Source organism: Pholis gunnellus (assembly GCF_910591455.1).
Source record: "Pholis gunnellus genome assembly, chromosome: 2".
NCBI classification, from domain to species: Eukaryota; Metazoa; Chordata; class Actinopteri; order Perciformes; family Pholidae; genus Pholis; species Pholis gunnellus.
In genome coordinates this window covers 17,322,740-17,337,530 of record NC_136536.1, presented here as the reverse complement: position 1 = coordinate 17,337,530, position 14,791 = coordinate 17,322,740, and the positions used below count along the sequence as shown (strand labels likewise).

At 42.8% G+C, this 14,791-nt stretch overlaps 1 protein-coding gene across 4 annotated transcripts in view; it reads right to left on the bottom strand.

The window, feature by feature from the left end:
• ubr4 (ubiquitin protein ligase E3 component n-recognin 4) overlaps positions 1-14,791 on the bottom strand; it is a 47,696-nt gene that overhangs the window by 16,505 nt on the left and 16,400 nt on the right. For 2 of the 4 annotated variants that reach the window (XM_079175123.1, XM_079175124.1), the window contains exons 28-58: positions 14,406-14,563; positions 14,106-14,312; positions 13,781-13,882; positions 13,598-13,698; positions 12,990-13,377; positions 12,726-12,789; positions 12,388-12,579; positions 11,849-11,919; positions 11,235-11,427; positions 10,343-10,576; positions 10,043-10,213; positions 9,744-9,926; positions 9,122-9,280; positions 8,706-8,858; positions 8,293-8,520; positions 8,021-8,178; positions 7,716-7,890; positions 7,429-7,630; positions 6,958-7,121; positions 6,208-6,424; positions 5,047-5,263; positions 4,010-4,073; positions 3,763-3,897; positions 3,339-3,513; positions 2,998-3,129; positions 2,636-2,757; positions 2,344-2,455; positions 1,951-2,081; positions 1,416-1,593; positions 774-878; positions 242-379 (exon numbers count right to left, since the gene is read on the bottom strand). In XM_079175123.1, the coding sequence (XP_079031249.1) occupies positions 242-379; positions 774-878; positions 1,416-1,593; positions 1,951-2,081; positions 2,344-2,455; positions 2,636-2,757; positions 2,998-3,129; positions 3,339-3,513; positions 3,763-3,897; positions 4,010-4,073; positions 5,047-5,263; positions 6,208-6,424; positions 6,958-7,121; positions 7,429-7,630; positions 7,716-7,890; positions 8,021-8,178; positions 8,293-8,520; positions 8,706-8,858; positions 9,122-9,280; positions 9,744-9,926; positions 10,043-10,213; positions 10,343-10,576; positions 11,235-11,427; positions 11,849-11,919; positions 12,388-12,579; positions 12,726-12,789; positions 12,990-13,377; positions 13,598-13,698; positions 13,781-13,882; positions 14,106-14,312; positions 14,406-14,563 (5,029 nt within the window). The remainder of the gene's footprint in view (positions 1-241; positions 380-773; positions 879-1,415; positions 1,594-1,950; positions 2,082-2,343; positions 2,456-2,635; positions 2,758-2,997; positions 3,130-3,338; positions 3,514-3,762; positions 3,898-4,009; positions 4,074-5,046; positions 5,264-6,207; positions 6,425-6,957; positions 7,122-7,428; positions 7,631-7,715; positions 7,891-8,020; positions 8,179-8,292; positions 8,521-8,705; positions 8,859-9,121; positions 9,281-9,743; positions 9,927-10,042; positions 10,214-10,342; positions 10,577-11,234; positions 11,428-11,848; positions 11,920-12,387; positions 12,580-12,725; positions 12,790-12,989; positions 13,378-13,597; positions 13,699-13,780; positions 13,883-14,105; positions 14,313-14,405; positions 14,564-14,791) is intronic. The other 2 variants (XM_079175125.1, XM_079175126.1) reach the window with 1 other exon arrangement.

Below are 14,791 nucleotides of genomic sequence, written 5' to 3'. Positions count from 1 at the left end.
CACACACACATTCATGAACTGCAACTAAGCAAACTGGAAACATGGTAATGTATACAATAAGAGTTTATGTTTTGAAGTGAAAAAGCAATATGTGCTTCTTAAAATGATTCTCAAAATAATAAATGCAGGTTAATGAGTAGCATCATAGGTTATAACCCTATAGCATGTATAACATTCTTAATATCAAGATAGCACACAAACATTTTTATATCGCATTTGATTGTGTTCTGAAATCACCCACCACTGTGCTCCCCCGCTACAGAGTCGATTGCAGAGCCTCCACTCTCTGAGCCCACACTGCCGCCATGCTCCGCTGGGGAGGTCCGCAGCGTGGAGCCGTCAGTGGCAGCTGTGCTGCCCTCATCGTCTGATGCCGGGGCTGAAATCATAGCAATAAATATAACAGTCAATATACCGCAGTCATCTGGCCGGGATAGAGGATTATGGTTTGACTTGTGCACCAACTACGTGTAAAGCATGCAGTACATTCAATGCACATCAAACTGCCATATACTACCTACTAGAGCGAACGAGTCATAGTCATAGCGAGGAGTCATAGCGAGGATAAAATTCTGAAATAGTGAACTAAGACCACAACATGTGCCACACATTAGATCATCAGCCTCAAGATGGAATATTATCAATGGTCACAAAACACACACTGTACGATTTTGGAAAACGTAATAAAAAAAAAAAGATTTTGAACTTGACTAGCCACTGTGACCTTGCAGATATAAAAACCTAGCTTCCTGCTGATCACACACTCTTTTTACCTGATGCGGTGGTGTCTGAAAGGGTGCCAGCATCCAGTGAAGAGGAGCTTGGGGCCTGGCCAGACAGGCCAAGGCTCTGAAGGCCAAGGGCACTGCTGCTACTGCCTACAAATGTGAAAAGATATGTACTACGTTAAATACTACATTAGCAGCGCAAAGATATTGATCTCCTGAAGTGATGCTTCACCTGATAAAGGTTTGGTCAACCGTTAGAGGTAAACAATGACCTAATGCCAAAATTGGTTGATTTATACGGGTGAAACACTACACTTTACAGAGTAGAAAATTCGGGTGACTCATGTTCATGACAATAAGGTGGACTAATGTGTTTTTTATTCAGTTGTAGGAGCGTTTCAATACCTGCAAGTTTCACTTTTGTGACAAGTGTTAGAGCTATAGTAATGGTTATTTATTTGCTAAAATGTGTTAATTGTGTTGGTGGTATGAACTCACACAATCCCTATTAACTGCTCAGTGCTTCCCTTTTGTCCTTTAGCCAGATTTTTAGGTTCAAACAACTTGTTTCTGGACCTTTGAGAAGTCTTTCATCACAGACAGGGAGAGTGTCCAAAGTGTCGAGTGGGACTCCGAGGCTCGGTTACCACAGAATGATTGCTTCATTTTCATTTTCTGGCAACTTACCTTGTTGATCCTGCTGAAGGCTGAGCGCAATGGCCAGCTCTACCATAGTTTCATCGTCTGCATCGGGAGGGATGTCCAGCATGGGGGGGAAACCTTCAGCTCCAGCCAGCAGAGCCTCCAGAGGAGATGGATTTCCATTGTTGACATTCTCTGCCGTCTCGAGGACCATGGACTCTGACTGAAGAGACAGATAAACAAAAACGTGTTTTTTTATTTCTTTAACACGCATTTCTATCACAATCAGTGGCTGCTCCATTTCTCTTTGGAGGATGAGTTCATCAGTGGTCTTTCTGACGCATTTGTGTTTGAGAAAATCAAACATAACTAAACCATGTTTATTATCTGGTTCATCATTACTGACTAAAAACAGGATTATTCAGATCAGGTATATTATCTTATACAGCAAATGATTTATTGTTTTTGTGTGACGGGTGCAGAGGATTGCTCGACCAGTGCCAGTTTCCTCTTACAATGTTAACAATAAAGAAGTGATGTCAGATATAACCCACAGACCTCATTGGCCCTGTTTGCTTACCACCATCTCGAAGTCACCATGGTCCACTTCACTCTGCTCCTGACTCTCCTGTCTGCCCTCTTCTCCTCCGGTCAGCACCGATGACTGCATTTTGTCATCTGCATCGTCGTCGTCGTCATCATCCTTGTCTCCTGATAAAGGAAATCAACCAACAAATTTAACAGAACTGAATCAACTTGTGGTCATTGGAGCCTCAGCAGAGGTTTGAATTATTGGTTTTGACATTCAGTTTGGTTTTACGTACACAAAGCATGCATAGAATGCGTATGCTGAAAACCTTTTAAAAGTGTAATTGTCCTAATGCCTTGTAAGACCAACTCATAAGTTTGAATACCCAAGTAACCTAACAGTATACAAACAGAGGCTTTGTATGAAAAGCTTGTGAAGACTTACCCATCGGTGTGTTGGAGCGTGGGGGAGATGGAAGAGTCACATGTCGCCGTTTGTTTCTTGGTCGAAGCACTCTGATCAGAGCCTGCTTACATGCAAAGCTCACAGCTGTGTCCTGAAATTAGATTAAATTCAGAACGGTTCCCAAAAGACAGTCTGACTGTACTGCTTTTAAATACAGTATTCCATGCAACAATTCATATCCTAACTGCAAATTATAGTAAGGGGTTTCCTGCTTCCTGGTACATACATGAAGTTTGAACTGCCTAGTGATCAATATAAGTACTATACTTACTGTGCACAGTAACATTTGCATGTAGATTTTGGAGGCTACATTGATGTAATCCAGTTCACATGTGCAGTATGCATGGATGATGTCCACCAAGGCATTGACTGTTGCATCCACATGAGTTAGGCCTTAGTTAGAGGAACAGAACAATCACACTCAGAGCCTTGTTTTGAATCAGGAGGGCAGTACCAAAATCTAATCATCACATATAGACCGTATACATTATGAATACAAATGTAAATGTTCTACATAACATGAAAATGTGAGTTGACAATGTAATTTTCAAGATCACATTAGTTATTAAGATTATCTATATACATTTAATACTGAGTCATTGTACTTGTGTGTTGCGGCCCCAAAGAACTTACCAGGCAGGCAAGCTGGAGCAAGAAAGGCGTTCTTTGGTTTTAGGGAATGGAGCTTCCAGAAGTTATTCATCAGCTGGGTGATGAAATTACAGCTTTCACCATCCACATGTTTCTGCCCATCGTCTGTCATTTCTTGGTTAAGAAGAGAAGAACGTGAATGAGTTTTAAATGAAACCTTTAGGTTATTTAGCTCAGCTGTTCAGGAGAACATTGAGACATTATCTGTTAATCATGAACTCATGAGAACAGAAAGTGTAATTATGTAACCATATAAATACTTTAAACAAATGTCTATTCCCTAGCCTTGGGCAACATTCGTCACCAGCAGAAGAGCCTCTTACCAGAGTCATGGTGTAGTGACTTAGTTTCTGTGAAATGCACCAGGTTGTTGGGTCTCATGATTGCAATGGAGCGGGCTGTGATCACGAGTCTCTGGAAGACATCGGGGTCGAGGTCCCTCCCCTCACGGCTGCAGCTGTTCAGACACTGCACTGCGTTACTCAGCAGGGACTGGTCCTGATGGGAGGGAGGCAGAGTGTTTGTATGTGTTGTATTATTCACAAGTAACGTCGAAGATGAGCACAACATGTAACACCCAAAATTACTTGAGCGCTTAGAATTCGGTTTCTAATATTATTCTGCACTTCTGAGGGCTCAGTTCCGAACAAACTGCTCTGAAATGTATACATTAAATAGATCAACTGTTGATAAACTACACCATGTGCATGAAGGAGTATAGTCTGACACATTGGATGATATTTTTACCTTGTGTGTGTGGTAGGCGGTTCGACTGGTGTGCAGGCTGGCAAGAAGTCCCTTGGTCTGCTGTTGCACACCTGATGGGGTCGGCATGGACAGGAGTAGAGTGGCCAACTCCAGCGCTGCAGCCTTATTCTTCTCCTACAGAGGTAAAGACATGCAGTCAACAGTGCTCCCTGCAGATGAGGATTTTTCATTCAAGTGTGTTGTTACTTTTAAAGGCAACAAAGAAAAAATATCTTCATCAGTTTACCTTTTCACTGGAGGAACCTACTGCAAAGCAGCTTTCCAATGCCTCAAGGGAGCTGACTACCAACCTGGAATTAAGAAAGAAGATCAACACCGCTCCAACTGCAGATTTAGCCTTAAATCAGCCAATTAAACAGAAATAAAGCAAATCTGAACCTGGTGCAGTCTGTGCTGATTTAAATGCCAAAACAATGCTGAGTGCAAGAATAAATGTTGTCAAGAAAAAAAAAAACACATTTAGTTGTTGTACAAGTGTGGAGATGGTGCATGGCATGTTCACAGTCTCAGGCATGGACACACAAAGTAGCACACGTGCACAAAACCATACAAACAAGCAGAGAAAAGGCAGTTACTAACCGGTCCAAGGTTGATAAGGACTCAGTTTCACAACTTTTTATTGTATTTTTGGGAGCAAAAGAAAAAAAGAACAAAAAAAAAAGTGTGAGGATCACAGAAAGAAACAAGTGAAATTAAATGATTCATTGAACAAAAGAGAAGCATGCAAGAAAAGATGACATCACGATAGCCATGCACTAAATCCTCTTCAGAGAACACCACCCCCATTGTTAAAACTACACAGCTGGACACATGAAGGGTAACGATATGCTAGAAGTGGGCGATATGGATAAAATATATCACATCTATCACAGTATTTAAACATGTATATTTACAACATCTATTACTATTATGATCATTTCATGCAAAACCAATTGAGAAACTACAGCAATGATTTGGCTAATCTAAAAAAATAATACCATAACTTATCACACTTCATATCAAATACAATCTTATAATAAACAATACTGCTTATTGATTTGCCCACACGTAATAAAAGGATAAACATTAACAATATGGCAAAATCTGACGTTGTAGATAAAAGGTTTCACATATAATTTGCATAAACGAGATCATTCAAAAGACAAATAAATGGTAACGCTATCTCATCAGATCACGAGTGTGGCTAACTGGACTACACGTGATTGAGAAGTGCAAATGCCAACTTGTGTTTGACGTCATGAAACCCAAGTGGAAAGCTCATACCTCTCCAGCACGGTGCCGCTGGTGGTGGTCGGGGTGGCTATGTCTCCGTCAGTGGTGCCGTTGCCCTGGTTGAGGTTGGGACTGCAGACATTGTTAACCGACGCGGAGGAGAAGTCCTCCGGTGGCTCCTCAGGCCAGCCAAACTGCTCCTTGGTTTTACCGTAGATCTTGATTGAATCTAGCATGGTGACTCCGGCTGGGTCAACAGATGCTCCAACTTTAAGAGCAGGAAGAGGAAACTGCATCAGACAATGGTTTCTAAACAGTCTGCAGCAAATTCAATGTGATACAAGTTAACGAAACTGCTTAGAGCTAAATAAATATCTTCACACCCACCATGTTTGCTTGGAGGTTAGCTATTGTAATAAATGCACGAGGCTCATTCATTATCTAGTTCAGAGACAGAGATTGGACCAAAAAATAAACTAACATTTTACTTCTGCCATCTTGAAGGAACAGCGCTATATTACTGTGGGGAGAATTCACAAAGAATTGATTGCAGCAGTTGAATTCTCGCTGCACCAAGAATTCCGCATCACTTGCAACCACTATCTCTGACTCACAAGAGATATTGCGCCATTAATATTACAGCGCAAACATGCCCATAAAGTGCATCTGATTGGAATTATCCATGTGGCAAAGTATAAATGTTTGCGTGAGTACAATGGCAGAGAGAAGAAAAAATAAATGTTCAGACTGTGGGCTAGAGTCCCTGACTGACCACCCACTCTCTAAAGACGCTATTAATTTCACTATAACCGAGTGTGACTATTTGCACTGATCTTTGAGAATGGCAGTGAGGCTCATTTGCATAGAAAGGGGCCAATGTTGCAACAAATGTATGCATACTACCTCATTTAAATATACGCAAAGAGCGCAGGAGCACAAAGAGGATATTTGCTTGGCAGTGCAGCTTTGGGTGCATTTCACCCTTTGTGAGTGCTTTGAGCATTACGGGCTTTCTTTGTGTCTTATTTTTGCAAGTTTACCGGCAGCAAACGCCACACAATCCTTTTGTGAATTCGTCCCTCTGTATTTTAAGGTCATTCAGAAGCAAAATCAACGACAAAAATGATTTATGAAGTAATAAGTTATAAACATGAATGATAGTGGTGAGGTTATCTGCCAGATGTAATCATCATCGCCCATTCTTGCTCTTACTAAAGATGGACAGCTTCTTGTCCGCCTGCAGGGCCTCCTCTCTGATGAAGGGGAAGTCAAACCACCGGGCTCTCGTCAGGTTTATCTGCATGGTGCGGCCAAAGACCTCCACATAGGAAGGAGCCCTCTCGATGGCTTGGGTGCCCACCTGCACCCGCATGCCCGTCATCACCATTGAGCTGTTATTGTTGACCGCTTCCACAGTGAATCCCCCAGGCTAGGAGAAAACAACCAGAATCACAACATGTGTTGGGGTTTACGCAATTGATCTAATAGTAAACCAGTACAACTACAGTATAAACAGTATTAACGGCCTCAGGCTGTTTTAGCAAAAAAAGCTCCATTTAGTCTGGATGCATAATAATGCTTAAGTACTCAGCGTCACAGCACGTTAAATTGCACAGCGGTGGGCAAACGATACTAAAGCTTCAAAACAGGTGCAGGTATATGACATGTATATTTACAGACACATGTATACTTGTAGACAGTGAGTACTTTTGAACCTATACTAGAATGATTTAAGTGAGCCCATTAACACCAGTGCATACAACAAGTTGTTAAGACAGCACAGTGTGCAAAATGTTTGTACAATCCTTTTGATGACTTGTATTTATTTTTTGCTTTTACAGTAAAAAGCCATAAAACAAACACATGCTTGCCTGCCAGTATTCATTCATTACATAAGAAAAAAAGCCCAGCAGTCTCTTGCACCTTTTCTAACAGAGAATAATTCTATTAAAATGTCCCTACCTTTGTGTTGGCCACATACATCCCAGTGGAGTTGAGCCTGTGTTTGATCTGCTGTCCATTGTAGACCTGCAGCAAGTCATTGCCACCAAACTCCACCTCTGTCAGCTGCTGGTTGTGTTCAAAGAAGTCCACTGGGAAAGTCACCTGACTGGAGGTCCGAGTGGCTGAAAGTAAAATCCTTGTATTACAATATGAACATTTTGCAAGGCACACAGCATATGCTGTTTAAGCAACAAACACAATCCCTCACTTTTCTGTTTTTGAGTGAGCACTACTGGTTCACTGAGAACGCTCCTGAGAAGCTACTAAATGTGTTTACAGAATTCTTTATGAAAATTGAGAACACGGTATTTTGGCAAAAGTAGCTAATGTCTAAGTGTGATGCTCAGAGTTCAGGCTGTTTTTATCATGCGTGTTGGAATCCATTTGCTTAATTTTCTGGAGATGAAAAAAGAATTGGCCTTTACTCACTAGTGGCAGCGGCTTTGCGCTTGCGGACCGGCTTCATGATGCTGATGCCACAGCTGGGCTGCAGTGAGGGCTGGAGCCAGTAAGACGTGTTGTCCACGTTGGCCATGTAGATCCGCAGGCTTCCGTCCTCACAGAGAAGAATCATGGTCGTACGCTGCTGCTCATTGCTGGCAGTGTGTCGGATAGCTACCATATCTTGAATCTGGGGAAAAGATTAAATTATTAATGTTAATTTCTAGCTTAATTATCATATTTGCTTCCACGTCAGTACAGTAAGGGGCCCTTACCTTAGCTTTTGCCGGCAGAGTTTTAATCTCTTGGATGAGGAAGGTGTCTGGCTTGACCATGATGACAAGCGGTATGCCAGTTGTCTGCTGCACGCAGCACACCAAGCCCGGGTGGTTCATGACCTCAGACCACTGGCACAGAGCAGGCGATACCTTACTGCTGCCGCCATTAGACCTAAAGACGGCGGGAAGGCGAGCGAGATGGAGACACGGTTAGCTCGTCCAGGTACTCATTACATTTGCAAGACCCAGTGCAGTGGCAGGTGCAAGTGAAGAAACCGTGTATGGTGTGGAAGAAGCGTTACCCTTTGACATTGATGGTGAAGAGCCTCTGCACTTCGGTGGTGCTGCGGCTTACTGTGGCAGCGAAGGACTTTCCCTGGCTGTAGCTGAAGAAAAGCATCTGAAGCACATGCGAGTAGTACACAGACACGCCACCGCCGGCTACCTGACCGTTGCTATCCTGGAGTCACACGGAAAGAATTTGTGTTAACATGTAATCAATCTGTTGCAAAAGATGAGAGCAGGAATGCACTGTAGGGAATAATTCCACTGCATAAGTTTACGTCCTGCTTACCTTTAAGTCTTCGTGGTTTATCTCCAATACATTGGTGACATAGAAAGGGCCATGTTGGGCACTGCTGGATTCGTCCATGAGCTGGGTGTACATGTAACCTGCTGAAGACATGATGACGATGATGTTCTTCCCCTCTTCGTTGAACAGGAAGGTAGCATCGCGGATCTTGGAACTTGGGAGCAGGAAGTAGTACATGGGACTCAACGCATCCACTGATAAGTCATAAATCTGTTTGGCAAGGGAGACAAATAAAGGAAGTATTATTAAGTGTTTTTTTACCCTGCAAAAAGCAGAATAATCAAAGTCACATGATTAGAGTGTCTTCCAAAAGCAATGGATAATTTCAATCAGATCACCAGTAATAGGTAATACTCTAAAGGTACGTACAAAGTGTTTATTCTCTTAATACTTACTTTGACGAAGTCAGCAGTGATGATTGCAAGTTCAGTCTGTGAGCCTGGTAACCAAATAGCTTTGATGATGAAGTTGCCAGTTGCCAGTTGAGGGTGCAACACCAGATGGTCCGACACTGAGCCTGTGCTGCTGAAAGTCAGTACATGGCAGTCCTTGGAAGAAAAATGAAAGAACGACAAAAATAACAGTCAAATACCAAATTCCTTAATAGCAGTAATTCATTAAAAAAGTACTTCTAAAGCTACTTAATATTAGCATGAACAGCTACTCTGAATTCCACCATGATTAGGATTTAGGGTAACTTGCTTGTGGTCTCTATCTCAAAAGCAAAATGCAGACATTGTTATCTCTATGGGATTAGAAAACACACACTAAACAAAACAATCTTAAACTGAGAAGAAGCTGGCTTTCTGACCTTGAGGCCGCACACAGCCAGGTAATCTTCATTGCACGGGTTTCCTGTGAGACTGAGGACAGTGAACGGGACCGGAGCAGAGGCCAGACGGGTCAGTGTTAGCTTCCTCTTGCTCGAGTCGGCCTGTTTCAGGAGAGTGGACAACTGCAGAACTGTTATCTGTGAAGAGGAGAGAGAGAAATGGGTCATCTGGTGTTCAAACAAAAAAGGAAATACAGACTGCCGATGACTGAGAAGGCAGTTAGAACGTGGAAAAAAACAATAGAAAATAAGCTTTATGTTAAATGTATTATTTATATTCATTTAAAATCTATCCAATGACATTCATAGAATGTTGACAGCAACACAGTTTTTAATGTATGGAATGATTGGACGATTAAAAGGTCAATGTCTGCCTTCATTCTAAAAGTATTTGCAACCGTCCGGCATTAGTGCAGCTTTGTTTGGTAGCGGTGCTCCATTCCACAGGTAATTGAGTTACCTCAACAAAAACCAAACAAACTAAATTCAACTGTGGACTTCAAAGCAAGTTCTAAAGAAGATTGTCCACTCAAGCTTTTTGTTATTATTGTATAATAATATCATTATTACAGGATTCAACTAACTGGTTTATGAAGCTTACCTTTCCCTTTTCATGGCTGACTGCAAGGTGCTGGCGGCGGCCATGGGGGGACGACAGGACACACATGGCAACACGACGCAAGACATGTGCACTTATGAGCTGGCGTATAGTTTGTCCCTGGTCACCACTGTAGTTCATCCTCACGTTCTCAAAAGCCCCTTCCTGAGAGCCGAGCGTGGGCACCTGAGGAAGAGCACAGGAATTACATACAATGTAGTTTATGATGGGATTTACAGAAAGGATCCAGATTTAAGCAAGTGGGTTTTCCTAACCACTCCAAATTAAACAGGTCTTCGTACCATTAATTGGTCAGTCATCTCCACAGCTTTGTCCTGAGTGTGCAGTTCATTGAGTGCTTGCTGAGCCCTGCTGCTGCTTCCCACTGCTGACGCCTGCTGGAAGTTGGTCTGGATGGCTTCCATGAGAAACATGAGCATCTCTAGTATGACTGCCGCAGTTGACGATCCCATCTGTAGTGGAGAAAGAGAGCCAAAAGCTTGAAATCTAAAATATATGGACAACTGCATTTCGTTGCACAATTGAAGTCATTTGAGTCTTGAGCAAACAATAAGGCACACGGAAATTATATTTTCTCTCACCACTTGTGTTACCAACTCTTCCTGGCAGCCCTCAATGCTCTTGCACACACTGCTCTTCTTGGGTCTGTCTTCGTCTCCAGGTTTGCCATCACAGATGGTGACCTTGCCCTTGTCCGAGGGCGATGCGTTCTGGTGGCGGATCGCACTGTCAGGCATACGCAGCTCACTCTGGAACGCAGACGACTCTTTCAGGGTGGAGCTCATGCCGCTGCTGGGGCTGCGTTTCACCAAGGCCTGTGGATAGTACATCACAAAGTGGAGGAGTGAGAATAGCAACATTGTTGATATGCGCATACAACTGGCAGCACATACAAAAAAAAATAAGACACAATACATATTTTTGCTTAGCTTCTCTACAATTAGGATAACCTGCTTTTGTGTTCACTTTGCTAGCTCCTCCACATCGTGGAGTATATTCTTAGTCAAAAGGAAGGTCAGAGTGATCGTGCTGGTTGGAGGCTTACTGAACAGCCTTCAAAAGGTAAACAAAATCATGGATTCAAAAGGACTCCATGATATTCCTGAAGCAATTATTAACTGTATTCATATTTGGAATTTGCTGTATGCCAATTCCATAAACCTTCACTTTGTGACCTCCTTGAACAAAACTAATTTTAGCCATTGTAATAACAAGATTGACACAAAGACAAACAAAACATTGCTAACTGACTGAAGGTAAAATGTAGTTGATGGTTTGCTCATCATCACATGCACATTCATTGTTTTAAGATTAACTAGGAAAGCTGGCCTTTTCAGTAAACAAACTGTTGACAGACATTAATAATATGATTTATCTCTCTTTGTGGCCACAGGTGTGGGCTAGCTATGACACTGAACAAATGAAATGACTGAATGGAAGTCAATGGGAGAATGACTTGCAAGCCAAAGTTACCGCTGTTGTTCTTTTCCCATGATGACCTGAGGTATTCGGTCTCACCTGGCAGCTGCCATCCTCTTTGGCACCGCAGTCACAGAAGAAAGAGCCATATTTGGCATAGGAGATCTCATGGTCTTTGTGACAGACCTTGGCGCACACTGTGCACACACCTACCCCATCCACCATCTTACAGGTGTGACAGTGGTACCTGCAGAATGAAAGGGAACAGGACAAGACTCTAGATTTCTACATAAAGGCATTTTAACTCACGACCATCCGCATCTAATTTATGTATGTGCATGACGGAAACAAACAAATAAAACAAAGTGTTGAGAAATTACAACGAAGCAGTTTAATCAGTACTAAGTGAACTTCTCTACTTGGCTTCACTATAAGCAACCGATTATTATACAACTTTTACGATTCATGTAAATCTATTGTATGTAGGATCTTCAATAACCCTGTTTATTCTGGGTTATTAAAGGATTCATGTGCGACAGCCTTGTAGTTTGTAGAGCGTCCCATGACCTGCTGAAACCCCTTTAACTTGATCAGGATGAAAAGAACCAACTCATGGTCTGACTCAAGAATAAAACCAAAATCCCAGGGAACAATCAACTTTTCTTTACCAGTGCTGGTTCATGAACTCCTTCTGAGTAATGGTGAAGGTGCAGAGTTTGTTGCAAAGTGAGTCTTCATCCTGTAAAACAACAACAAACATGTCAAGATGCATTGTTCCCTTTAGCCCAAGCAGAAGTCCTGGCATCTGGATAAAGAAATTGTTTAACACTGCCTTTGAAAATTACTGTTATTTTCGTCCTTTTTGTTCTGCTGGACAGTGCCATGATCTAGACTAAGAAGCATACTGTGCACCTCAACCAGAGGGATTTTCCTTCTAATTCAACCTGCAGCAGGAAAACGACAACTAAAGAAATCTCTCAAAGTACATTTAGATGTTTTATAGTCTATAGTCCAGAGATTGGTGAGATGGGGTGGTTCTATTATCGTTTGTCTTTTCTATTTGTTAAAAACTGTAGATTAGATTAATGTTAAGTACAATGCAGTAGTTTTCACAACACATTTCAAAGCATTATATGTTCGGGTCTGTATGCTGAGCATCTACAAATCATGGCATATAAAGGGGAGACATAAGGGGATGAGATCTCACAGAGTCCTCTGCTTGGGAATCATCCTCCTCTACTGCAAGTTCCTCCACCCAGTCCGAGTCCACTTCCATGGCCTTCTCCTCTCCCTCCATCAGCATGGCTGAGGTGCCTTGGCCACTGCTTTGCCGCAAGGCATTCATCACATCAGCCAGATAAGAGATGATGTGGCACGAGCACTCCAGCATACTGGCGTGCTGAAATCAAGGAACAGGTGCACATCAATTACTTGACAGTTAATGGTAAATGGTGTAATGGCCAGTGCCTTGAATGGAATTACGAGTCCAAATAAGGCACTTCTATAAAAGGGGTGAAATATACTGATATATGTATAAAAACTTACCTTTCCTTGGGATAAGTTTGTGCTCACTTTTTCCACAACATTCTTCTGTGTTAAATACTTTTTGCTGCAGAGAAAAAAAATTGAGTAATTTAAAAATTAATATTCACAGATTTAAGATTGCTGATTTGATTTATCGCTGCTTGATAATGACACCCGATACAAAGTACATTTTCAATCCTAATAAATATGGCACTCCTTCTACCAAGCAGTTTTTCTGGTGATAACTGATCTGACAATAGCATGTCATTGAAATGTATTTCTTACCATCTGGTCAGCCAGTCGATGGCGGCCCTGTGCAGTTGCAGGTGACCGGCCCCCTGTCCAGCACTGGCCAGCGTGGCCATGATGACCATGAGCTCAGGGAAGCCTGTTCCATCCCCATTGGCCAGCATGTCTGTTGCCATCGGAATGAGTGTGCTGAGGAGGACAGTGCACACACCTTCGCCCACCTGGCTGTTGTCACGCACAATATGCGTGGTGAGCACTTGCAGGAGCTGTCGGTTTTCTTGCACAACTTCCAGCTGCTCGGAGTCTTTGGGTGGGGTGGCCGTCATGCGCGTCAGCCACGACTGCAGACGAGAGGGCTCCACGCAGGCCAGCTGGGCCAGAGTGCCACACAGACACAACAGGCTGGGATTTGGGCTCTTCTCCGCTGGAATGGACAACATCACCATTAGATTTATGGCAATCTAAAGCACTGCCACTCTACGAGAGGCTTGTCACTGTGCCCTCAAATGTGGCCATCCATAACGGCACTCAAAAACGTTTGCCGTTACATGTGGTCAGACATGAATTCGTATGCATCAGTTCATTTGAAGCATACCTCAGCCTTGTGAAAAGCTTTCCTTTATTGAAATGAACGGTAGACTTACTGAGCTGGAAAAGCTTGGTGAAGAATTTCAGCACCCTGTTGCAGAACTTTGCCGATAGATTTTCATTGGCTGTCGCCATCATAATCTGGACAAGCTCACCGCTGGAAAAAAGGAGCACAGAATATGTGAAGTAGCGGTATAAATGTGTAATAATGCTGCCTGTGTCATCAGTTGAGCAAATACCTGAATGAAAAGAACTCTTCCATGGCCTTGCGGACTTGAACGCTCTCGAGCTGCCTTTCAAGGTACTGAAGGCATTCCTCAAGGACAGACTCATCCAAACCACTAAAACAGGATCAAAGATTGATGAGAGCAGTGAGACTCAGGCAAACAATAAATGTGCTGGCAAGTAAAAGAAGACAGTATGTCAAAACAGGCTCAAAGCTCCACAGTGGGGCATGAGTTAAGCAAAACAAACAGCCGTTTCACACCACACAGTGGTTTCACGTAAATATCAAACATATTCTTAAGGCTGGTTTATTAAATGATCATGTTACACGTGGCATACCTGTTTGGGTCTGAGTGATTGGCAATGATGTTGTAACACCCGGTCACCAAGCGCTCATAGATGCGGGCTAGGAAGGCGTCTGACTCCGACGGGCCGAGGATGCGCTCCAGCGAGGTGCTGCTAATCTCAGCCACACTCTCTGTGCTGCTCTCCAGGAGGAGGGGCAGCAAAGTGCGCACAACCTGCGAAGGATTCAGCTCCTCTGTGCTGAGGAGACAAACACGCAGCAATATTTAATCAAGTTTACAGTTTTACGTTTTTGTAACATGCTAAATGACTCAAGATTTGACAAGCACTTACACAATGAGGTCGCCAGTGAGGCGAACCAAAGAGAGTAAGATGTGTTTGAGAGAAGAGGCCAGAGGCAAGGACTGACAACTCAGCGTGCCCAGGTGAGCTGCTTGGATGGCACTGATGTAGCTCTCTGATGGAATGGTGTCATTGGCAAACGCATTTCGCTGAGAACGAAAAAAACAAAAGGATTTTAGTCTCAGAATTGCTGGCATACCGAGTAGGGCAGGGCAATATCAGTAAGTCATAGCTTGATATTTTAATAGTTGTAATAAATAGCTATTACAGGAGTGGAATAGGAGTGGGTGATCCAAAAAATATGAAATTTACAAATCATCTTTCAAGCTTAGTGCCAGCCCACTGGTATAAGAAAACAATAAGGAGAGTAGATTGCC